The sequence below is a fragment of the Heptranchias perlo genome, chromosome 25 (genome assembly GCF_035084215.1).
Source record: "Heptranchias perlo isolate sHepPer1 chromosome 25, sHepPer1.hap1, whole genome shotgun sequence".
Taxonomy (NCBI): domain Eukaryota; kingdom Metazoa; phylum Chordata; class Chondrichthyes; order Hexanchiformes; family Hexanchidae; genus Heptranchias; species Heptranchias perlo.
In genome coordinates this window covers 26341119-26360890 of record NC_090349.1, presented here as the reverse complement: position 1 = coordinate 26360890, position 19772 = coordinate 26341119, and the positions used below count along the sequence as shown (strand labels likewise).

General features: G+C 43.4%; 1 protein-coding gene across 2 annotated transcripts in view; it reads left to right on the top strand.

Moving 5' to 3' along the window:
* The window catches only part of p2rx4a (purinergic receptor P2X, ligand-gated ion channel, 4a), a 57888-nt gene that overhangs the window by 5740 nt on the left and 32376 nt on the right, over positions 1-19772 (top strand). For both annotated transcript variants that reach the window (XM_068005820.1, XM_068005821.1), the window contains one exon: positions 15859-15931. In XM_068005820.1, the coding sequence (XP_067861921.1) occupies positions 15859-15931 (73 nt within the window). The remainder of the gene's footprint in view (positions 1-15858; positions 15932-19772) is intronic.

The window sequence follows — 19772 nt, the reverse complement described above, 5'->3', positions numbered from 1 at the left end:
GCGGCGGGGGGGCTATTGGGCGCACGGGTTACGCGCCCGGTGAAATTAGTCAGCCACCCGCGCGATCGCAGCCCAATTGGATCCACTTACCTCTTGTTCCGGGTTCTCCACTGCTGATCTGCGCGTCAGGCGGGCTGCGCATGCGCAGTAAGATCTGTCAGCTGGAGGAGCTCTATTTAAAGGGGCAGTCCTCCACTGACAGATGCTGCAACAAATAGAAAAAATTACAGCATGGAGCAGCCCAGGGGGAAGGCTGCTCCCAGTTTAATGATGCCTCACTCCAGGTATCAATACATGGGGTGAGGAGGAGGGGGAGGACAGAGATCTTCCCCCCGGCGGGCGGGAGGAAGCAGCCTGCCTCTGCCACCAGGAAGGCCTGGCTTGAGGTGGCAGAGGAGGTCACCAGCACCACCAACATATCGCCCACCTGCATACAATGCAGGAGGCGCTCCAATGACTTCAGTAGGTCAGCCAAAGTGAGTACACTTACTCATCCCCCTACACTCCATCTGCCACATCACCGCCCCCACCCCACACCTCCTTCTGCACTGCCAACACTAATGTGTCACATCACCCCTCATACCCACTCAAACCTCATCCTCATCTTACCTGCACTTACTCACCTCGCCAGTACTCATCCTGCCACTACCACTCAACCCAATCCTCATACAATCTCATGGCTCTATCTCATACTCACCCTCTCGTGCATCTCTTTCCCGGTCAGCCTCACTCAACCTGCCACTACCTGTGCTGCAGACACAGGGCATGCATCACATATGTGCAGTAGGCAGCGTAAGGCAAACGTGTTGTGAGCATGAAGGGGATGCACAAGGGTGTTTGAGGGTTTGTCATGGTTGTTACTTATATTGAATTTCTGACCAACTCACATTACATATTATATTGGCACCACTACTGCCATGTCTTTGCGAATCTTGTCTGGTTTGTGCAATAATGCCCTTTCCTGAGGATCACTATGAAGACCCACAACTGATGCCACCCATTGTGTCACTGCAGAGCGGGTGTAGGTGTATTTGCAGGGCTCTTTTGTGCAGACGGCTGAGAGACGTCGGCGATATCCCCGGTGGCACCCTGGAAGGATGTGGAGGAGAAGTTGTTGAGGGCAGTGGTGACTTTGACAGCGACAGGTAAGAAGATGGTGCTCGGGCCAGCCAGGAGCAGCTTGGCATGAAGGAGGCTGCAGATGTCCACGACTACATGTCGAGTGACTCTGAGCCACCGTGTGCACTGCTGCTCAGAGAGGTCCAGGAAGCTGAGCCTCGGTCTGTGGACCCTGTGGCAAGGGTAGTGCCCTCTGCGACGCATCTCTCTCTGCGGTAGCCCTCCCTCTCTGCGGTAGCCCTCCCTCCTGCTGTACAGGTGGATGTGTCACAGCACTCTGTTGTGGAGCTCCACGTGTCAGAGGTGGACGACGTGGATGGCGAGGCTGGTGATGCTGTTCGCCCTCCGAGGAGGTCATGACTGCAGCTACGGCGGCCCCCATCTGGAAGATGTACATCTGAGGGGGTCCATAAGGTAGGTACATGTCTCTGGACCCCGGGGTAAGTGTGCAAGTTGGTGACTTTGATTGTCAGGAGGAGGGTGGTGGAGGCCAAACGTTGTCCCGAGTGACAGAGTGGCCTCCTGCAATGAGTGAGGGTCTCCCCCCACCACACCCCACCTGTCAAATGGTCCTTTGCAGCTGCCACAGGCTGATGGCTGCAACAGGTCCATTTGAACTGGGAGTGTTTCCCCCAGTATGGGAAACAGTCCCAGTTTGCTATAAAATCCCACCCCTCCTCACATAATCCCTTAATCAGGTCAGTTAATGACCTGAACAAGCAAAATAAATACCTTCAAGTGGAACCCCGCTGGCTTTAATTGCCTGCGGGATTCCCACCAGCGGGGGCTGCACGCGCACGCCGGCGCGTCAGTGGGGAACCTGGAAGTGGGCGGGTTGGAGCCGGGCTCCGGTCCCGCTCCGGGATTCTCTGATTTTCAGAGCCCCCCCCGCCAGGAACGCACCCGATAGCGGGTGCTAAAATGATGCCCATTATCTCTATCTACACTACTGAATCTCTCTATCATTTGAAAGACCTCGATTAGATCATTCCTCAACCTACTAAACTCAAGGGAATACAAGCCAAGTTTATGCAACCTGTCCTTATAATTTAATCTTTTAAGTCCTGGTATCATTCCAGTGAATCTGCACATCTCATACTTCCCCGCATTGAATTCCATCGGTCATTGTTTTGTCCACTCACTTTGTCCCTTTGCAACTTCCTGCTCCCATCCACACAACCTACTGTGCCTTCTATCTTAGCGTCATCTGCAAACCTGGATATACAACTCTCTATTCCTTTATCCAAGTCATTCATATACATGAAAAGCTGAGGGCCCTGGGGAACACCACTTGTCACACCCCGCCAATCAGAGAATGAACCCTTTATCCCTACTCTATGTCTCCTACTTCCCAATCAATTACTGACCCACGTCACAAGGTTACCTCTAATTCCATGAGCTCTCATTTTTGCTAATCTCTTGTGCGGAACCTTATCCAATGCTTCTGGAAGTCCATATAGACAACATCTATAGATATTCCCTTACTCACCATGGTGGTGCCCCCCTCAAATAATTCAACTAGATTAATCAGATATGACCAATTATTCATAAATTCATGATGTGGAGATGCCAGTGATGGACTGGGGTGGACAAATGTAAGGAATCTTACAACAACAGGTTATAGTCCAACAAATTTATTTTAAAATCACAAGCTTTCGGAGATTATCTCCTTCGTCAGATGAATGAATGAAAAGGTTCTCAAATCGCATATCTTATACTATGTTGGGACAGCATCACACCAATCAAAAGGTGTCGTTGTTATTCAAACAGGCCAGTCACGGAGAACAGCACGTCCCAGTACACTCGATATACATTGTGTCTATTACACAGGCAGGCAGAAAGAAACTCAAAATGGCAGAGAGAGAGAGAGAGAGAGAATTTTAAAAAACATATAAATTTTTTCCCCCTTTTTGCTGGTGGGGTTACGTGTAGCGTGACATGAACCCAAGATCCCGGTTGAGGCCGTCCTCATGGGTGCGGAACTTGGCTATCAACTTCTGCTCGACGATTTTGCGTTGTCGTGTGTCTCGAAGGCCGCCTTCGAGACACACGACAACGCAAAATCGCTCCAAGGCGGCCTTCGAGACACACGACAACGCAAAATCACTCCAAGGCGGCCTTCGAGACACACGACAACGCAAAATCACTCCAAGGCGGCCTTCGAGACACACGACAACGCAAAATCGTCGAGCAGAAGTTGATAGCCAAGTTCCGCACCCATGAGGATGGCCTCAACCGGGATCTTGGGTTCATGTCACGCTACACGTAACCCCACCAGCAAAAAGGGGGAAAAAATTTATATGTTTTTTAAAATTCTCTCTCTCTCTCTCTCTGCCATTTTGAGTTTCTTTCTGCCTGCCTGTGTAATAGACACAATGTATATCGAGTGTACTGGGACGTGCTGTTCTCCGTGACTGGCCTGTTTGAATAACAACGACACCTTTTGATTGGTGTGATGCTGTCCCGACATAGTACAAGATATGCGATTTGAGAACCTTTTCATTCATTCATCTGACGAAGGAGATAATCTCCGAAAGCTTGTGATTTTAAAATAAATTTGTTGGACTATAACCTGGTGTTGTAAGATTCCTTTCATAAATTCATGTTGACTCTATCTGACCAGCTGATACTAGTCCAAGTGTTCACCTAATCTGTCTTTGATGATGGATTCCAGTAACTTCCCTACAATTGATGTTAAACTGATAGGTCTGTAGTAACTTGGTTACTTCCTCCCTCCCTTTTTAAATAAAGGAGTGACATTTGCAATTTTCCAATCCAAAAGGTACAATTCCCGAATCTAGAGAGCTTTGGAAAATTATGACTAATTCTTCAATTTCCTCACCTATTTCTTTAATACCCTGGAGATTTGCCGTTCTTAAGTTTCAATATTTTCTCCATTATCATTTTCAAATGTATATTAAATGCACTAAGTTCCTCCCTTGACTTATTTTTAGGTTCCCTTGTACCCCTGGTATTTTGTTCTCTTCTTCCACTGTGAAAACAGATACAAAGTACTCGTTTAACAAGTCTGCCATTTCCTTATTATCCATTATAGTCTCACCTGCATCCGTCTTTAATGGGCCCACATTTCCCTTTACCGCTTTCTTTCTCATTATATTTTTATTTTTTTAAAAAACTGCTGCTAGCTTTGATACCTCTTGAAAGTTCCCTTTTTGCACCTCATTACTTTCTTTGTATCCCTTTGTTGCCTTTTACAGCTGTCCCAGTCTGCTGGATTTCCATTTCTCCTTTCATTTGTGTAAGCCTTTTTTTTAAGCTTGATACTGTATCTTACCTAATTTGTTGACCATGGCTGCTTAACTGCACAAGTGGAGCCATTGTCTTTTATGGGTATGTACTGGTTTTGTATTATATCAAATACTTATTTGAATACTTTCCACTGCTTGTCTGTAGGTTTACCCATTAACAGTTCAGCCCAGTTTACTGTGGTCAATTTATGTCTTATCCCATCAAAGTTTACCTCACTTAAATTTAAAACCTTGGTTTGTGATTCTCCCTTCACCCTCTCAAATTTAATATCAAATTCAATTATATGGTCACTATTTGCAAGATGCTCTCTTACTGTCAGATTGTTAACAAATTCTGGTTTGTTACTCGTCACTAAATCCAGTTTGGCCTGTTCCCTTGTTGGTTCTAAAACATAGTTTTCTAGAAAACTGTGTCGAATACATTCTAGAAATCCATTGTCTTTATTTCTTGAGCTGTTCTGCTTCTCTCAGTCTATGTGAAAATTAAATTCTCCCATTTTGACCACGTTGCTCTTGCTACATACTTCCCTGATCTCTGTATTTATACATCCCCCTCACTACATCACTACTATCAGGAGGTCTGTAAACAACTCCAACCAGAGTCTTCCTTTGCTGTTCCTTAAATTTACCAATAATGTTTCCACTACCCGATCACCGTTACTGAAATCCCTTCATTCTGCTGTGGAAATTGTATCTTTTATCAATATTGCTGCCACCTTCCTTTCCCAATTTCCCTGTCCTTTCTAAATCTCCCAATCATGCTCAGGGTGTGGCCAGGTCTCTGTAATGGCTACTACATCATGCCCTTTAAGCTGAATTTGTGCTTCTAACTCACTTGTTTTATTTTTTATGCAATGTGCATTCATATACAGAACTCTTATCTGGGTAACTGTCCCCGCCCTGCCCATATGTTCTGCTGGTCTTTTCCTTACACTTTATGACTTACTGCATATTTTCTCTTCCCACCCTCTAATTAGTTTAAATCTTTCCCCACTGCCCTATATACCCTTTCTCCAAAGACACGGTGCCTTTCCGGCTTAGGTGTAGGCCATCTAGACTGTATAGCCTTCCCAGGCCCAAAAAGTGGTCATACTGTCCCAAGAATCTGAAACCCTCCTTTCTAAACCACCCTTCCAGCCACGCGTTGGCAATCCTAGTCTTCCTCTCGCTGTCTGCTCCAGCATGTGGCAGTGGGAGTAATCCAAATATTACTACCCTGGAGGTACTGCTTCTTAATCTAGCCTTTAGCTCCTTGAAATCCCTTTGTAGAACCTCAAACCTACTCCCATCTATGTTGCCACATGAACCACGACATCGGGCTGCTCACCTTCCCTTTCCAGAACCTTTTGTATTTGCTCTGTCATGTCCTGAACTCTGGCACCTGGGAAACAACATACTCTTCGGGACATCTACAAAAGAAACTATGTACCCCCCTGACTATAGAATCCCCCACAATCACTATTATTTAACCCAGATTGTTTTAAGTTATGGTTTATTGAATTACTTCTATTTATTCTAATTTATTATTTTTACTTAATATTTTTGAAAATGTCATTATCCTACCCCCCGAAGCTATTACATAATAAAAACTGTAAATTAGAGTTCAGATAAATAATTTCTTTAAAAAAATATTTTGTTCTTGCCATTACCGTTCCTCACTTGTAGGTTGTTTTTTTCTCCATTATGTCAGATCATTTTTTTTTATAAATTAACCACTCTAAGTATAAGAACATGGGAGACTGAATTTCCTTGGCTGTTCCTCTGGTCTCCCACTGAAACTCTATTGGGAGTGTGGTGGAATGCTCAGAAAAAGGCTAGGACCCAGATATGTCTGGTCTTGGTCCAATTTGGGAATTCTCATTTGTTTTCTAAGGGGCCCACCTCAAAAACTTCTGGCTGCTAGTCCTCCCTTTCCAGAACATTTTGTATTTGCTCTGTCAAGTCCCAAACCCTGGCACCTGGGAAACAACATACTCTTCGGGACTCTGCATCACATCTACAAAAAAAACTATCCACCCCCCTGACTATAGAATCGCCCTATGCTGCAAGTTCTCATTTCCTCAGCCCATAGGGGACCCTGCCTCCAGAAGGATGTAAGTGGACCTAATGCAGTTGGGGAGGGGGAATCCAGGCAAGAAAAGCAAGAGATGTTTATTTTAAATGGGTTATCGCTCAGTCAAAAATAATGGACAGTGAATAATAGTGAACGGTGGTGGACAATTAAACAACTCCACGTGATATCAAGAAATGGCTGAGTGCACTGGATACAGCAAAGGCTATGGGCCCAGACAACACCCCAGCTGTAGTGCTGAAGTCTTGTGCTCCAGAACTAGCTGCACCTCTAGCCAAGCTGTTCCAGTACAGCTACAACACTGGCAAGAACCCGACAAAGTGGAAAATTGCCCAGGTATGTCCTGTCCACAAAAAGCAGGACAAATCCAATCCGGCCAATTACCGCCCCATCAGTCCACTCTCAGTCATCAGCAAAGTGATTGAAGGTGTCGTCGACAGTGCTATCTAGTGGCACTTACTCACCAATAACCTGCTCACCGATGCTCAGTTTGGGTTCCACCAGGTCCATTCGGCTCCAGACCTCATTACAGCCTTAGTCCAAACATGGACAAAGAGCTGAATTCCAGAGGTGAGTTGAGAGTGACTGCCCTTGATATCAAGGCAGCATTTGACCGAGTGTGACACCAAGGAGCCCTAGTAAAATTGAAGTCAATGGGAATCAGAGGGAAAACTCTCCAGTGGCTGGAGTCATACTTAGCACAAAGGAAGATGGTAGTGGTTGTTGGAGGCCAATCATCTCAGCCCCAGGACATTGCTGCAGGAGTTCCTCAGGGCATTGTCTTAGGCCCAACCATCTTCAGCTGCTTCATCAATGACCTTCCCTCCATCATAAGGTCAAAAATGGGGATGTTCGCTGACGATTGCACAGTGTTCAGTTCCATTTGCAACCCCTCAGATAATGAAGCAGTCTGTGCCCGCATGCAGCAAGACCTGGACAACATCCAGGCTTGGGCTGATAAGTGGCAAGTAACATTCGTTTCAGACAAGTGCCAGGCAATGACCATCTCCAACAAGAGAGAGTCTAACCACCTCCCCTTGACATTCAACGGCATTACCATCGCCGAATCCTCTACCATCAACATCCTGGGGGTCACCATTGACCAGAAACTTAACTGGACTAGCCACATAAATACTGTGGCTACAAGAGCAGGTCAGAGGCTGGGTATTTTGTGGCGTGTGACTCACTTCCTGACTCCCCAAAGCCTTTCCACCATCTACAAGGCACAAGTCAGGAGTGTGATGGAATACTCTCCACTTGCCTGGATGAGTGCAGCTCCAACAACACTCAAGAATCTCAACACCATCCAGGACAAAGCAGCCCGCTTGATTGGCACCTTATCCACCACCCCAAACATTCACTCCCTTCATCACCGGCGCACCGTTGCTGCAGTATGTACCATCTACAGGATGCACTGCAGCAACTCGCCAAGGCTTCTTCGGCAGCACCTCCCAAACCTGCGACCTCTACCACCTAGAAGGACAAGGGCAGCAGGCACATGGGAACAACGCCACCTGCACATTCTCCTCCAAGTCACACACCATCCCGACTTGGAAATATATCGCCGTTCCTTCATCGTTGCTGGGTCAAAATTCTGGAACTCCCTTCCTAACAGCACTGTGGGAGAAGCTTCACCACACGGACTGCAGCGGTTCAAGAAGGTGGCTCATCACCACCTTCTCAAGGGCAATTAGGGATGCCCAATAAATGCTGGCCTTGCCAGTGATGCCCACATCCCATGAATTAATTAAAAAAAAATGGACAATGGAGAGTCTTATGAATCTGTTAAATGCTCAAAGGCTAATATCACACACAACCCAATTTGTTACTTTTTTTTAGTTTTTCCCAAGGCAACCATGTCTTTTTATAAATATGGGGAGCTAAACTGGACACAATACTTTGATCTCATCAGTGCTTTATAGATTGTCGGTATCGGTTTGTTGAAATCTACATATTCTGTGACTCAACTCACTCTAATCTATTTGTCTTGGCAATCATTGCCATACAATGTGACAACGCTTTAAATATTTGGTAAACTTTCCCACCCAAATCTTATCCTGATCCTCCTTGTTTAACAATATGACAATATAATAATCTTTCAACAATATGATTTAATTATATTTGCTATGTTCAGCACCAGTGCAGGTTACATACATCTTTCAATATTATATTTGCTCAGTGATTAAGTCTCTAAATCTGTTTGAATGACATACCTCTCATTACCTTCTGCTTTCCCACACAACTCATTTGGAAACTTAAATATCCTAGTTACAGTATGCTCAAAGATCACCAAATATAGCCTTATTCTTGAGTACTGACTCATTAAAGCAACCTGTACGTAATTAAAAATATGTTAAAGTAAAAAAAAATTAAAAACTTACTATTGCTGACTTTCAGTCAGGAATCCAGATCTGGAATCATTGTCTAATCTCACAAATGTAACAAAAATAGCAGCCTCGATTGAGAGGTTCGGACTTTACCTTGGAGTATATTATTCTTTAAATAAATATTAGGGACAATACTGGACTCATGACCAATTTCTGGGAGCCTTAGCTGGTCAAAGGAACAAAAAATTAACACTTTCTTCTAGCATCCTTATTGTTGGGAACTGGGAGTGGGGCTTTAGCTTGGCGATGGACTCTGATGGATAGGTGGAGTGGGGAGAGTGCATTTGATAGGGACAGTCCATTCTACACTGCTCAGTCCATACTGCTGGGAGTTACTTTTGGAGGTCAGAAAATTGTGAAGAAAAATAAAGGCTCAGTGTATAGATACAAAGGGGCAAAGTTTCTCTTAATGCACAAACAATTGGCAATCACATTTTTTGTGCTTTTTAGCATGCTTGCCGGACTGCACAATTTGGGGCACTTCCTGGAAATTTTGGTACATTAGTATGACAGCAAGGAGAACTGCCCTGTACAATGCAAAAACCACTTCACTACTGATCAGAGCATCAAGCAAAGGGAGGTGATCAGCCTGGCTGTAAACGTGGGGTCACAGAACTGGAAAGAGTATACCAAATAAGGTGTCAGACATGAAGAAAAGTGTCAAGGTGATGAATGAGGATGGTCATAAAAAATGAATCTATCATATATGAAAGCTGCTATATATGCAAGTAGTCATTGATGCCAATAAAGAAGAACTTACGTCTTTCATGACCACAGGACGTCCAAAGGTGCATTACTAAAAACTAAAAAAAGTGGGGTGGGGGGGGGGGGGGGAGGGTGGGGAGAAGGTTCAGGTGAGGGTAAGTTTAGAAATCTAAAGAAAAAAGTCAAAGCAATAGAGCAGTGAGGCGATTTGGGTGAAGATAAGCAGAGGGTGACAGGAAGGGACAGAGAGTTTAACGGTAATAGTGCATCAGCGAATAAGGTCAAAGCAGAGAAAAATGGTAAAAAGTTAAAATTAAAGGCGCTTTATCTGAATGCATGAATTAATGGCACAAATAGAGATAAACAGGTTTGATCTAATAGCCATTACTGACATGGTTGCAAGGTGACCAAGGTTGGGAACTAAATATTCTAGGGTACTTGACGTTTCGAAAAGACAGACAAAATGGAAAAGGAGGGGGGGTTGCCCTGATAATAAAGGATGACACAAGGACAGTAGTGAGAAAGGATCTTGGCTTGGAAGATCAGGAAGTAGAATCAATTTGGATGGAGATAAGAAATAACATGGGGCAGAAAACACTGGTGGGAGTAGTTTATAGGCCGCCTAACAGTAGCTATACTGTTGGACAGAGTATTAATCAAAAAATAATAGGAGCTTGTAACAAAGGTAAAGCAATAATCATGGGAAACTTTAATCTTCATAGAGACTGGACAAATGAAATTGGCCACGGTAGTTTGGAGGACAAGTTCATGGAATGTATTCGAGACAGTTTTCTTGAACAATACGCGTGGAACCAACCAGGGAACAGATTATTTTAGATCTTGTATTGTGTAATGAGACAGGATTAATTAGTAATCCTATAGTAAGGGATCCTCTGGGGAAGAGTGATTATAATGTGATAGAATTTCACATTGTGTTTGAGAGTTGATGTACTTAAGTCTGAAACTAGAGTCTTAAACTTAAATAAAGCCAATTACATAGGTTTGAGGGACAAGTTGGCTAAGGTAGCTTGGGAAATTAGATTAAAAGTTTTGACGGTAGATAAGCAATGGCAAACATTTAAAGAAATATTTCATAATTCTCAACCAATATACATTCCACTGAGGAATAAAAACCCGACAGGAACAGTGATCCATCAGTGGCTAACTAAAGAAGTTAAGGATAGTATTAGATTAAAAGAAGAGGCTTATAATGTTGCCAAGAAGAGTAGTAACCCTGAGGATTGGGAGAGTTTTAGAAACCAGCAAAGGATGACCAAAAAATTGATAAACAGGGAGAAAATTGAATGAGAGTAAATTAGCAAGAAATATAAAAATGGATTGTAAGAGCTTCTGTAAGTATGTAAAAAGGAAGAGAGTAGCAAAAGTAATCATAGGTCCCTTAGAGACTGAGACGGGAGAAATTATAATGCGGAATAAGGAAATGGCAGAGATGTTCAACAAATATTTTGTATCGGTCTTCACTGCAGAAGACACAAAAAAAAACAAAAATAGTGGGGAACCAAGGGTCAAGTGAGAGTGAGGAACATAAAGTAATTACTATTAGTAAAGAAAAAGTACTGGAGAAATTAATGGGATTAAAAGCCAACAAATCCCCTGGACCTGATGGCCTACATCCTAGGGTTCTAAAAGAGGTAGCTGCAGAGCTAGTGGACGGATTGGTTGTGATCTTCCAAAATTCTCTAGATTCTAGAACGGTCCCAGTGGATTGGAGGTAGCAAATGTAACACCGCTATTCAAGAAAGGAGGGAGAGAGCAAACGGAACTACGGGCCAGTTAGCCTGACATCAGTCATCGGGAAAATGCTGGAATCCATTATTCAGGAAGTGGTAACAGGGCACTTAGAAAATTGTAATATGATTTGGCAGAGTCAGTGTGGTTTTATGAAAGGGAAATAGTGTTTGACAAATCTATTAGAGTTTTTTAAGGATGTAAATAGCAGCGTAGATAAAGGGGAACCAGTGGATGTAGTATTTTTGGATTTTCAAAAGGCATGCGATAAGGTGTCACGCTAAAGGTTGTTACATAAGATAAGGGCTCATGGGGTTGGGGATAATATATTAGCATGGATAGAGGATTGGTTAACAGACAGAAAAGAGAGTAGGGATAAATGGGTCATTTTCAGGCTGGCAGACTGTAACTAGTGGGGTGCCACAAGGATCAGTGCTTGGGCCTCAGATATTTACAATCTATATTAATGACTTAGATGAAGGGATTGAGTGTAATGTATCCAAGTTTGCTGATGATACAAAGCTAGGTGGGAAAGTAAGCTGTCAGGAGGACGCAAAGAGTCTGCAAAGGGATATAGTCAGGTTAGGTAAGTGGGCAAGAAAGTGGCAGATGGAGTATAATGTGGGGAAATATGAGGTTATTCACTTTGGTAGGAAGAATAGAAAAACAGAATATTTTTTAAAATGGTGAGAGACTATTAAATGTTGGTGTTCAGAGGGATTTGGGTGTCCTTGTACACTAAACACAGAAAGTCAACATGCAGGGGCAGCAAGCAATTAGTAAGGCAAATAGTATGTTGGCCTTTATTGTAAGGGGGTTGGAGTACAAGAGTAAGGAAGTCTTGCTGCAACTGTACAGGGCTTTGGTGAGACCAAATCTGGAGTACTGTGTACAGTTTTGGTCTCCTTACCTAAGGAAGGATATACTCGCCTGAGAAGAAGATTCACTAGATTGATTCCTGGGATGAGAGGGTTGTCCAATGAGGAGAGCTTGAGTAGAATGGGCCTATATTCTCTGGAGTTTAGAAGAATGAGAGGTGATCTCATTGAAACGTATAAAATTCTTAGAGGACCTGACAGGGTAGATGCTGAGAGGCTGTTTCCCATGACTGGAGAGTCTAGAACTAGGGGACATAGTCTCAGGATAAGGGGTCAGCCATTTAGGACCGAGATGAGGAGGAATTTCTTCACTCTTAGGGTGGTGAATCTTTGGAATTTTCTACCCCAGAGGGCTGTGGATGCTCAGTCGTCGAGTACATTCAAGGCTGAGACCGATAGATTTTTGGACTCTAAGGGAATCAAGGGATATGGGGATCGGGCGGGAAGGTGGAGTTGAGGTCAAAGATTAACCATGACCTTATTGAATGGCGGACCAGGCTCGAGGGGCCATAAGACCTACTCCTGCTCCTAATTCTTATGTTCATTACAGCCAATGAAGTACTTTTGAAGTGTGGTCACTGTTGTAATGTAGAAAACGTGGCAGCCTATTTGCACACAGCAAGGTCTCACAAACTGCAACATAATAATGACCAGATAAGCTGTTTTAGTGATGTTGGTTAAGGGATAAATATTAGCCAGGACACCGGGGATAACCTCCCTGCTCTTCTTCAAATAGTGCCATGGGTTCTTTTATGTCCACCTGAGAGGGAGGACAGGGCCTCAGTTTAACGTCTCATCTGAAAGACGGCACCTCCAACAGTGCAGCATTCCCTTAGTACTGCATTGAAGTTTTAGCCTAGGTTTTGTGCTCAAGTCTCTGGAGTAGGACTTGAACCTACAACCTTCTGACACAGAGACGAGATTACTACCAACTGAGCCACGGCTGACATAAAGGTTGAGTACCTTACATCAACAACTGTACACACATAGTACCTTAAATAAAAATATTCTAAAGCACTTCATAGAGGCAAAAATGGATGCTGAGCAGTAGTAATAGAAGAGTTAGGGAAGATGATTGAAGAGACAGATTTTGAAGAGATATACCAAGTGCAGGGTTTTAGGTAGAGAATTGCAGATTGTGGGGCCAATATAGCTGAAGGCTCTGCCACCAAAGGCTGAGTAGGGGTGGGGAAATGCAAAAGGAGGCCAGAGTCAGGAGGAACAAGGGCTCATGCTGGCACGTAGAGTGGAGAAAGTTGCAGAGGAAGGGAAGTATGAAGTATTGGAGGGATTTGTAAACTTGGTTCAATTATAACACAGAGCAAAGTAATATAGATGGTTGAGAACTAGTAAAATAGAGAAAAAAACTAGGAAGATGCACTCACTATAATTACTCACACCTATAACTGATAACTACAGTGGACTCAAGTCTGCTCTCAAATTTTCTGTAGCAAATATATTTTACAATAAGCTGTGCACAACACCTATAACTGTTTAGAAACTTAAAATGCACATTTATATTCTTATGTCAAAAAGCAGCATATAACAAAAAGTATCCAGCACAGATGGGCAGAGGGTTGCAGCAGGTCAAACAATTCACCTGCTTCAAAAAGTTTATATAAGAATCATCAGATGGAAGGCAACACACGGCATGGATGATGAGCAGGGTGGAGTAGAGGACTGCACATCAGTCACTTGCCTTCTTGCAGAGCACATTCAAAACTGGGTTCACTACAGCTGTTCTACAGTTTGGTGATGTCATGCAGCAAGGGTTCTCTGCTCTGCAGACTACCACAGGGCAGCCAGCATTCAGCATTAGTGGTATTTGCTGGGGAGAACTCAGGCATGCAGGTGGCAAGCACATTTGGAGCATCTCTCAAAAGCTGCAACTTAAAAAACTTATGCTGTTGAGGCACTGGGTCAGTAATTCAGGATGTGATAACTGCTGGCTCGATGTCCTAGGGGACAAACTCCTGAAACCCATGAGTGAGGGCTTCAGAGGCTGTGGCAGTGCAGTGGATTGTGCTCAAGGTTTCTGCGGATCTTCCACTGAGGTTGCAGTGGACAATGGGGGGAGAACCTCGTGAAAATTTAACCTCATTGTAATACATCTCCAGTGCAATTCAAACATCATAATCATTGTTTCAGCATGCCATATATATGTTTGATGAGGTTCCTGCCTATGTTTTGCTGTAGGATCTTTACTGAGGATGTTGAGACTGTGTAGCAGTTTAACGAGCCAAATTTCAAAAAGGTAACCCCAAATTCAGGGGAGCCAACTGTTCAACCTGTTGTCACCCACAGAGGTATCATGGGCAACCCCTGGAAACAGTGCACTGACGTGTAGGATTCTTGCCTGTAGTTGCAGACCATTTGGATGTTCATAGAGTACATCATTTTCTGTTGATGAATGTCATGGATGTTGTACAAGTGCTCGAATACAACAGCTTGAAAAACCCATGTGGTTCTCTTGCTTTTGCTGCGTGCCATTGCTGAATTTAATATAGTCTATAGCATTGCAAAAGTTTTTGATTCACTGAAGCACAAACTGCCTGATGCTTGCAAATCTCCTGTTGTTGCCTGAAATGAGTTTGTGGCAAAAAGTTGCATCATTGTCACATTTATCATTGCTGGCAGTGTAGTGCTGATATTGCTATGTGGTTGTAGGCCGGGTTCCTGCATGATTCATCAAAGGCTTCCTTCGTGACACCGAACCTCCTCACATGTTATTTCTCAGGTGAGGTGAAGACAGCTCTAATGTCTGTGATTGAGCTACTGCCTTAGGTAGTAGTAGGCCCTGGTAAATCTCCTCTTATGGCCTTGGACCTTCCTGGCAGTCATCTGCTGCTCCTTTTCCTCAGCCAGCATTTCCAATATAGTGACACTTGATGCATTGATGCTGCTGTGTGAACTGAAAAAGTTGATACTCCTTAGAATGTGTTCTATTCTGCTCTGTGCCAGACCTCTGCTGACTTTCAGCGCCTTTAATGCCGTGCCTGTAGCCAGTGTAATTAATGCAATGTGGGCTGAAAGGCGAGCATGAGTAAATTCGTCTTTTATTGGTTCTTAAGATCTTAAAGAACAAATAAAAGTTATTGGAGGGGCATTCTATTAACATCCATTAATTCAGACTAAGCCCCTGAGGAATCGTAGAACCATGGGCAAAATATGCTAATACTTTGTGAATGGTAATGAACCGGATTATGACACAAAGCACACTTAGCATGTGTTGCCTCCAATGGATGGAGTCATTTCATCCTGAATTGTCATCTGTGTCTGTTTTATAGCATTTAGTGTGCAGCTCCCACCCTGTATTTACAGTCAACTTCTGATTATTCAAAGTAGATTCTTGCACTAAAAAGTTTGAATTATCCAATAACTCCAATAAAGCAGAGTAAATAACACAGCAAAAGGGCAATTAAATGTACAAAAAAAATGAATTATCAGGTAATTGAGTTGTGTTGAGTTCAGATGTACAAATATTAACAGCATATGGCAAATAAATTTGAAACCTGTTTTGCGGCAGGATCGAAACCAAAGTAGCAGATGTCCTGTCACGAGTTTACTCTGACCAATCAACGCATACGCTGTGAAAGTATATGCTGTCAGAATTGCAATTATTATATTAATCTAACCCTGTTTGACAAGTCTCTAAATGCTAATATTTACTTTTTTTTCAGTTGCCAAATAAAACATCTAGATGTAAATCTGACAGTGATTGTGCAGCTGGATACCATGACCCTCATAGCAATGGTATGTTGAGCTCTATTTTACTCTATGGGCATTAAATAGAATGAAATACTGATAGAAAACACAACAATGAGGGACCTTGATCCCTCTTAAGAAATGATGTGGAGATGCCGGTGATGGACTGGGGTTGACAATTGTAAACAATTTTACAACACCAAGTTATAGTCCAGCAATTTTATTTTAAATTCACAAGCTTTCGGAGATTTTCTCCTTCCTCCTACCTCTTGAGAAACACATTAATTGACAGGAGTGTTTTAATTGAGTAATGTAATTTTTAAGAAAAAGTTTTTGATTTGTAAGCTCTGACTTAAAAAGTGATTTTTTTTTTAAGTGCATGTGACAAACTTTGACACAAATCTGTATGTCTGAGTAATCCCACTTCTTTTATGCATCATTCGAGTTACAATTTTCCATCTGACCTGGTAATAAAACAACTAAGTGAACCAATTGAAAGAATCAAAGCCAGGTCCAGGGGTGCAGAATTCAGGTCACAGGTGATAGCTCCCCCTCCCCAGGCCATTCTTACATTGAGTTACATCGAAACTACAGCACAGAAACAGGCCCAACTGGTCTATGCCTGCGTTTATGGTCCACATGAGCCCCCTCCCTCACTACTTCATCTAAACCTATCAGCATATCCATCTATTCCTTTTTCCCTCATGTGCTTATCTCGCTTCCCCTTAAATGCATCTATGCTATTTGCCTCGACTACTCCTTGTGGTGGTGCATTCCACATTCTTACTACTCTTTGGGTAAAGAAGTTTCTCCTCAATTCCCTATTGGATTTATCAGCGAATACTTTATATTTATGACCTCCAGTTTTGGATTCTCCCATTCTGTTAGAGAAGCAGAATTTTTTTTTAAAATTGAGAAACTAAGATGAAGGGCCAAGGGCCAAAGCACAGGGCACCAGCAAGGTTCAAAAAAAATAAAGCAGATGTAAATTGGGAGGTAAGGAGCAGGTGACTCCGAGCTTGTGTTTTAAAAGTTTGACGGTTGTAGGATGAAGCAAAGACTGTGGGATGTAAGGCATTCCATAGCTTTGAGGTTCTGGGAGACATTGAGTTTGAGTAGGAGACTGTTTGTGGGTATGAAAGATGGAGGAGGCGCATGTAGGACAATGTATTTGTAGCTTAAAAGGGAGAAGAGTGAGAAGTTCAAAGAGCGCTAACTATAGTACTCGTTACAATTTGGCCTCCCCCAACATTTTTTACTTGTTCTCACCAAAAAAAACAACTGCCATTGGTAGGCCTGCAATTTCTTTGAGCTTATGCATATAGTAAATAGGATATAGTGGGGAGAAAAAAAATTGGATAGGAGCCGTTTTTGGGTGCAGGTAGCATGATGTGCTATTACCCCATGCCCAATGGACTCTGCGCAGGCAGGACGCAAGTTTCGGCCCACCGGAGGACTCACCTGCAATCGACATTCCATTCCAGGCCTTGCATGTGGAATTATTACAATTCGCACTTTCCACCACCAGGGGAGCTCAATCTCTTAAAGGGAAGATATTTCTTAGAAATCTCTTAAAAGATAGCTGGTACCTGTTATTTGCTGGAAATAACAGTCTACTGTCTGCACGGAGTCTGAATGGAGATCCGACATCGCACACATAAAACACAGATGCAAGTCCCATTCCTATGTTTACACACTGATAAGTTATGTTAAAACATTGAATAAAGGTTGCGCACTACTAAATCCCACATCCTCCAATCTGCACACCAGACCTCACCAATCCGCTGATCTGAGTTGGTACCAGGCCTGCAAGAGTGCATGCACCAAGGTTCTCTGCTGATGCACTAGAGATCTTGGTGCAAGAGGTGGACAGAAGGAGGGCCATCCTATATCCCCAGGGGGGTGGGGGGCAAGAGGTCTCCAGACATATATCCAAAAGGCAGTGGGAGGCAGCGGGGGACGAAGTCAATGCCAGACGCACAGCATCATGACCATGGATGCAGTGCAGGAAGAAGTTCAATGCTTTGGCATGAATGGTCAAGATGAGTGAGGTCAACTGTCAAGCAGCATCTCCTACCAACTGCACCACGCACTACACCCCCCCCATCACCCACATACCAACAAACTCACTCTTTCCATCAGTACTCAACTCTTCCAACTAGATGCTTCCTCTCACACTTACACATTACCACTGTTTCAAGCCACCCACCCACAACTCAAAGGCCAAACACAGTGGCAGCTATTCAACCATGACAGGCACATCACCCAGACACATGTCCCACTTTCTTGCAGGAGAAGGTGGCGCATATCAGGAGGCAGCAAGTGGCATTTAGCCCCTCAAGCCTGTTCCGCCATTCAATGAGATAATGGTGGACCTGTGACCTAACTCCATATACCCACCTTAGCCCCTTATCCCTTAATACCCTTGGTTCACAGAAATCTATCAATCTCAGATTTAACATTCACATGTGAGCTAGCATCAACTGCCGTCCGCAGAAGAGCGTACCAAACGTCTCCCACCCTTTGCATGTAGATGCATTTCCTAACTTCACTCCTGCACGTTCTGGCTCTAAATTTTAGGCTATGTCCCCACGTCCTAGTATTGATGTCTAGGAGACCTCCAAAAACAGTTTCAAATGTCTCAGCAGCCAGAGGCAATAATCCAGCCATTAACCTGTAAATCCTGCATGGTCCCTTTAAATAGCACCGGTGGGGGGTCCACCAGGCACTCTAAGGCACGTTCAGATGGTCGGGGTTAAGACTGTGCGTTGAGTTGAGCGTTAAGTGCCAAAATGGTGTCTATCACTTTAAATCAGCGTTGCACACTGAGTGAAGCCATTTTCTCCCTACTTTACATGATTCCAGTGTTCGTTATCTGCGCCTGCGCTAACTCCTATACCAAGATGGCGTCTGGCCCATGTCACGCTGGAAACGTGCGTGCGCATCCAAGATGCCATCTTGGATGTCGGAGAGTCTATGTAACGCCGAAACAGCTGGCGCTACACAGCCCAATTGAGAGCCCAGTATGCCATAGGGTTAACGATACGCCCTTATATTGCTGGGTTATGCTGGAAATAGCACAGGTTGTCCACCGTACATTCCTGAGCTCTCCAATAGGTGGAAAAATGCCAGGCCAACTGACTGTATAACTCTAAAACTACTAATTTCAATTCATTATAAGACATAACATTGTACAGAAGCAAAAATAAAGCAGCAGGAACACCGGTGATATAGTACTTAACTCTCTGTGGCACTTTAAATTGTTCTTGAGATCAAAGTAAAGCACTCTGAAATCCCGGTGGGGAACCTTGCCTGCCAGGAGCGTAGATTAGAAATTTGGGCACACACTGCGCATGATTTTTGGACCCAAAAAAAATGTTGGGAAAGCATATGCAGTATTCACCTTGATTTCCAATATGTGCTGTTGACATGTCAGGATCCTTGCTATCAGTGCAAAGTCAAAAAATGACTCCTGTAAAGTTCCTTTTCATTATCCTTGTAATTGCATCTTAGAAATCTGTAACATGGGTACTACCAGCACCATGGAATTCAGACACACCTCAGAGATGAGTTTCCAACAAGTGTGCTGAAGAAACTAGGGCAGCTACTCAGATAAAATTGGTCCAGACAGCTCCTTACACCTCAGAACCAAAAAATCTTATCCTCACTAAGTTTATTTGAAGAAGTACCTTTTCTCAAGAAGTTTTTGATCAATTACATCTTGCAGGCAAAAAGCATAGTGGTTATGTTACTGGGCTAGTAATCCAGAGGCCTGGACTAAAATCCAGAGTCATGAGTTCAAATCCCGCCACAGCAGCTGGCGAATTTAAATTCAATTAATTAATTAAATTCAATTAATTAAATAAAAATCTGGAATTAAAATACTAGT